The 6,000-nt window shown below is 43.5% G+C and overlaps 1 protein-coding gene across 1 annotated transcript in view; it reads right to left on the bottom strand.

Moving 5' to 3' along the window:
* Positions 1–2,579: 2,579 nt before the first annotated feature.
* The window catches only part of LOC138540808 (vitellogenin-A2-like), a 67,262-nt gene continuing 63,841 nt past the window's right edge, over positions 2,580–6,000 (bottom strand). The window contains exon 35 of the mRNA XM_069641711.1: positions 2,580–2,857. Within this exon, the coding sequence (XP_069497812.1) occupies positions 2,742–2,857 (116 nt within the window). The 3' untranslated portion in view covers positions 2,580–2,741. The remainder of the gene's footprint in view (positions 2,858–6,000) is intronic.

The following is a 6,000-nucleotide window of genomic DNA, read 5'->3' as shown; positions in this document are numbered from 1 at the left end:
ATAAATCATATTTGAAAGCAATTGTAAGGTAAGAAACAGTGTGTGCAGATAAAGATCACTGATGATATTCAAGCAACAGAAAAACCCATACATGAGTACCATGATGGACCCTATCAGCATGGTTCCTGCAAAATGCCCTGAACATTTTGTAAGTTGTTGACTGTGTATGTATTGTATCTATAATGGACCTGTAGACTACAGTGATACGTTTACTATGTTTGCAAATATCCCTGGTACATCCACCAAACACATGCAAGTAATTAGAACTTTGCTTTGCTGTTCATTTTTCTCCAGTACCCTTGCCAGAAGAAAAATGGAATCACAATCATCGTCCAAGCTGTTTTTCTATTTGGCACTACTTGGAGTTAAGAAAATTAATGAATTCATAGAGTGGACATGCAGCCATCTGCATACTGGGCTGGGGGCTCTTTTTCTCATCTATGGCCCACCTCCCTGAGGATAGAGAAGGAGGGCTAGAACTACACTCAAGAGGCTAAGGTGGTACCTTGTCCCCACAGATACTAATGGGCCTATCGCAGGTTTGATCCTGGAACTTTCTCCTTATGATCTTAAATGTAATTTCACTGAGTCTGCTGCTGGAACTTCCCTTTGTGGCCATCAACAAAGTTTACATGAGTCTGAGGCTGGAACCCTCTCCATAAACATCAACAGAGTTTCGGCAACGACTAATGTGATGGTTTCCTAGCTTACCCTGAGTCTTCATCAAGAGTGGCCTATGAAAGGCCACCTACCTCCTACCTAGCTTCCAAACCGAATTTATGACCGCTAAACTTGAAGAACGTCGTATCATTAGTACTGCTTATGATGTAATTCTGTAATTATGTAATTATGACCTTTACTTCTGTAAATCTGTATTTATATATCATCTGTATGTCTGTAACTTCTGCAACTGCCTGCAACCTCTGCAACCATCGAATGCACCCAGATACCCCTGGGTTAAGGTTCGCTATAGAAATAAATAACACAAACAAACAAACAAACCTCCCCCAGGTCCAACAGCCACTGCCCCCTATAATCACCCTTCTGTAAATTGCCAGGGTTACAGGAGATATAACAAACATTCTCATTGCAGGGGGAACGAAGCCAGCACATGACTGATAGTTGCAGCTGGTGCCTCTGATTGTGGTTGGGCCTCTTCCTCACATTTCTGAACTCTATGTCATGGTGGAGAATGACTTGCAAGTGGAGGACCCTTTAGTATGTCATGTCCCCTGGTGCAGCTTGTCCCTTCAACACGACAGGAGTCACCAGCATTTGTCTGTTTCTTGTATGCCCCTTTTACTCCCTGGCCGATATTGTTGCCCTGCTCTGCATCCACATCCTATTCCACCTCCTGCTGCCTCTATTCCTTATGCCACTAATCCACCTCCGCCCACCCCTCATCTGCCACCTCCTGCCTTGCATCCTCCTACTCCCCTTCCATCAGTTCTTGTACCACCTGCTGCCCCTACTCCTCATGTTCCACCTCCAGCTGCCCTTGTATCTCTGCCTTATCCTACCTCTGTTGCTTGTGTACCACCTCCTGATGATGCCCCTCCTCTGTATCTGAAGGTGATATGCTCACAAAAATATTCACTTGGTCAGTAACAATTGTTGGGAGGGGGTTTCTAGTACAATGTGTTTCTCAGTGGGTTTCTCTTTTTCTGTTTTTGGTAAGATGAAAGGGAAGGAGATTAAAAACACTAATCGCTAAGGTCAGGGTACGAAATTAAGATTCAATGAGCAGAAGCTAAAACCAGCTCCTGGTGGCCAGGCATCACCTAGTAAGCAGGAACTACTGCTGGGGAATCAAGAGCGAGTACCCAGTGCACTGCATATCTAACTTCCACATGAGGGGTACACTTTAACTTGTTGTCCATTATATATGATTAATTTTGTTGAAATGTGACTAGATGTGTCCTAAGTCTTCTTTATTCACATTCTTAAATTAAATACTCAAATGCAATGCTGCATATGACTGTTTGCAATGTAGCAGCTTGCCTGGGAGCCAAAGGTAGCTCCTGGGGTGTTGATTTCCAACTAACCAGAATCTCCTAGGATAGAAGCAGACACTAAATAGCTCCCTTAAATTTCGAACCCTGTAAGGGCATAACAAAATATGTATACATAGGGTTTCTTTACTTTCTTTTGACCTTTTTGCAGTGGAAGTAAGAACGTTTTTTGTGAATCAGCCCTGTTTCTCACTTGCGAGCAATGGACATCACACAGAGAAGCAGGAAGTGAGCTAGGCCATTCATTAGGCTACCGGACCTTCCCAGCGAATCGTGGGACATTTGTGGGTACTGAATGGCTTGCTGATGCATGTCCGACATGCCGAATTCCTCACTGGGTTTTAGACTGATATTACGCTGCTGTTGGGTTCAGAGCAATAACACTGAAGTGAAGTGGTTACCGTAAGCAGTATTGTCTATTTACCCCTTGCAGTATTTCATTGCCAGTACCTACCCCCAATTAGAGTGGATGGCAAGGAACATCAGGTAAAACAAAGGTCCTGTTTGCGAATAACCATGTTCAGTAACAATGTCAAGTCTTAAATGAAGCCAAATCTAAGCCATTGATAACTTTTTGAATAAACAAAGGTTTTATTGCAAAATGAGATATTTACAGGAATATTTTCATCCTTAAATTTGGTTGGTAAAATCAAGTAATTTTAAGAGCAGATTAGAATATGACAGATTGTTGAAGAACTATGTGCGGATACGCTCCTGTGAGTGGTTGTTTCAAGCTGCGCACTGCTGAGCTCCACAGGAGCATGCCGTGTGGGCATCAATTGTCTCAACAATATCTTCGGCCTTGTCAAGTTTCGCCTGTCCATCAGAAAGATCCAGTGAAGCATCTGTTAGAAAGAAAAGAGGGGTGGGGAAAAAGTAGGTTAGCTTTGATGCCATAACTATCCTAAAATGAAAATATTTGAAACAATGCAGTATTAAATGCAGTTAGATTTAGAATGTGTGGCAGGAGGCTGTCAAGGGAATTGTTATATGTGTGTAAATTGCAAGTTACAACACCAACAGTGCCATATTGTTAATATAACTAGAAACATTTCAAATGTCACGTTATTCACAGGATTTCCATGAGATAATCGAATCCGAAATGACTGAGGGAGAAATAACCAAAGGTTTTTCGAAATTAACTTTTGGATTTTCCTCCTGCGGTCATTTCCGATAACCCCCTTATTTACCTTCTTGTGGCACACAGAGAAGTATGCTGCCGCCTCACCATTTCTCTGCGATGCCAGTTCCCTTCATGCACATGTTTCTTGGTAAAACAATATTACTTTATTTACACAGTCATTTAGAAAACACTCCAGTAGCAATAAGCAGCTCAATATCACACTATGATACACTCCAGTACCAAACCAATATGTTTCTTAACAGGTTAGGCTCCCCAGAGGTGAGGGCAAAATAACACTTCAGTAACTTTAAATGGGAGTAAAAGATACAAGTTTTAAGAATTAAACACAAATACTTTCTTAGGCAGGGCAAATACTTTCAGTACACTACAAGAGGCAGATCAATTCAATAGGCCTGGGCCAAAGTCAATGGATTAGTGTCTTGGATAGGATAGCACCGTTCTGGTAGTATACAGTTAAGTCTTTGCCAATGTTCTCAGCAGTAGTTTGCCCAAAAAAGAGTTATATGTCAGATTCGGAGCGAACAAGACTCCAAAGTTGGGAAAGTTTCAGGAACTTTCACCGCGGCAGAGATGATTTCTCAACCGCGTTTGCACAGTACCTTGGTAATGATAATGAAGAAACGATGTAGCTGAGGCAGTTCCTGCAGATCTCGCTGTTCCTGTGCCTCAGTCGTGGGGACCACAGGGGGGACGTTGAGAGGTTCCTGCACTGCACAGGGATGGATCCAGAAGCTTGGGAAAACGTCGGTTTAAGGTGTCAGTGCCTTAAAGTCCACAAACTGGTATCCTTCTCACTGGCTATCCGGGTTTCAACAGTACTCTGAAGAAAATTCGACCAGTATGGAGATGGTTTCCAGGTGGCTTGCGAGTTGGTTGTTCCCACCAGCTTAAGGGAGAAGTCGTCCTTGAAGGGGCTTCTCTGTTGAGGGAGTTTCAGGCTATTCAGACCTGCAGCAGGGCTTCACCGGGCAAACCAACGGTCCAGGAGTTGCAACAGTCGTCTTCCTTTAGCTCGTCTTCAGTTATTTCGTTCCAGTGGTCGAATCTGCCTTCCAAGTCCCAGAGACCTGTCTTTTAAACAGTTTTCTCCCATTCATTCGAGCATAGCTGCCACTCACCCAGCAGGGTGGCTGTCCTTGTGGACAGTCAGCCAGCCAATCATGCCAAAATGGATTCAGGTCTCCTAGGAGACTGAGCACAGGGAGTTTCAGGCACCTCCCTCACCCCAGACACTCAGGCGCCAGAGGCGGTCTTCGGTATTGAAGCCTGCCAAAGGCAAAGGAACAAAGGGACCAATCCTGGTTTGGCACGCAGATACAAACACTAGAAGGAACTTTTCAAAAAGAAATGGTGAAAAAAGTCGATCGGAACCTGTTTTTACAGAGGGGGCTCAGACGCCATCTTGACAAAATGGCTCCAGTGGATTTAGCTACCTGAGCATTTAAACGGGTCGTGGTCAGGAAAATCATGGTAATACCACTGCCACCAGCCATTCTGAGAGGAAAGGGTAGCATTTGAGTGCTACATGAGTTTTCTAGGCATAGGGAATACTAGGTATTCCCTCCAGCACTCTGCTGTAAGGCAGGGTGTGCTGGGTTTAGCAATTTAAAAAGACTAGCAAAGTCAAATTAAATTTACATTCACTGGGAGACAGTAGTCAGTCCCAGAGAAGGTATTTTAAACCTTGGGAAGCCTGAAAGACATCCCTGTGTCACTGTACTGAGGGTGCTGTGTGGCACACAAGAAAAGATGATGCCTATGCAGTTGCCTAAAACTCCATATCCCAAGAACACAAAAGTAAAAACACACATCAAAATACATGAAAGAGTGGGAAAAAAGGCTCACTCTCTTTCCCGTTAAAAATTAAAGTCCTAAAAATCCAGCAAAGTTGCTGGGGGGTCTCAAAAGATAAGGGAAATTAGCACATTTATGAGAATTCTCCCTCATACAAGGGAAGCAAGGGACATCCCTGCAACCCCTGTTTCCCTTGATCCACGTTTTTGGCATTCGTTTTTTTCAATGCCCTATTCACCATTTTCTTCTGTTCGTTTTTGTGTGTCTGTTTTTACGGATGCCACTTCACCTCCCTAGAAAAGCCGAACGAAGTGAGGCAGAGTGATGCCTGCTGTGCCTTGTATTCCACATGGAGGGGTGTTTGCCCCATTTGGGGTAGGTTTGGCTGCTTTGCATTTGGTAACATTTTCTCATGAATAGGAACTCGAGGATGTAGCTCGGTGGGTAAATGCCCAGCAGCTTACAAGGTGCAGAGAGACATGATCATGCTTAGTTCACGTTTTGGATTTGATTTGTAAATAATATGGAAAAGACAACCTCCTTGTGGTACTGAACATTTGGGGGCAGGTCTTTCCAAAATGTTATTCTATGTTAATTTAGAAATAAAGGCTAAACTTCTCAAATGATTTTTACATTAATTGTAGTCTGGCCAGCATAAACAAAATTTGAAAATGGATCATGTTTACTGCACTGCTTTGCATTTCACAAATATGCTGAGCCCGATTCATCCTTAAATCTTTGGCAGGAGAAATATCGAGCAGCTAAGGCCGAGAGGGAGGGGGGTCGAGCTAAAATAAGATGTATGTGTTGGGTTTGAAGGGGACGTTGGAGGGTTTTCAAAGGAAGTGTCAGGACTTTTAGGAGGGTGATGTCCACCTGCACCAGGTATTTGAGCACGCTTATAGGAATTTGTACTTAAACTCCACCAACTCACTTTTATCGGCTCGAGATTTGCCCACACAACCTCTATAAATAGGACAAAGGATGCCCGTAATTCAGATCCTAGATGTTTGGCAATGTGCAGGTCACCTCATTATCTGTCCAGTCAGT

Source organism: Ambystoma mexicanum, chromosome 1q (genome assembly GCF_040938575.1).
Source record: "Ambystoma mexicanum isolate Mex_15411 chromosome 1q, UKY_AmexF1_1, whole genome shotgun sequence".
Classification (NCBI taxonomy): domain Eukaryota; kingdom Metazoa; phylum Chordata; class Amphibia; order Caudata; family Ambystomatidae; genus Ambystoma; species Ambystoma mexicanum.
Note: the sequence above shows the minus strand (reverse complement) of the source record. Positions and strands in the feature narration are given on the sequence as shown.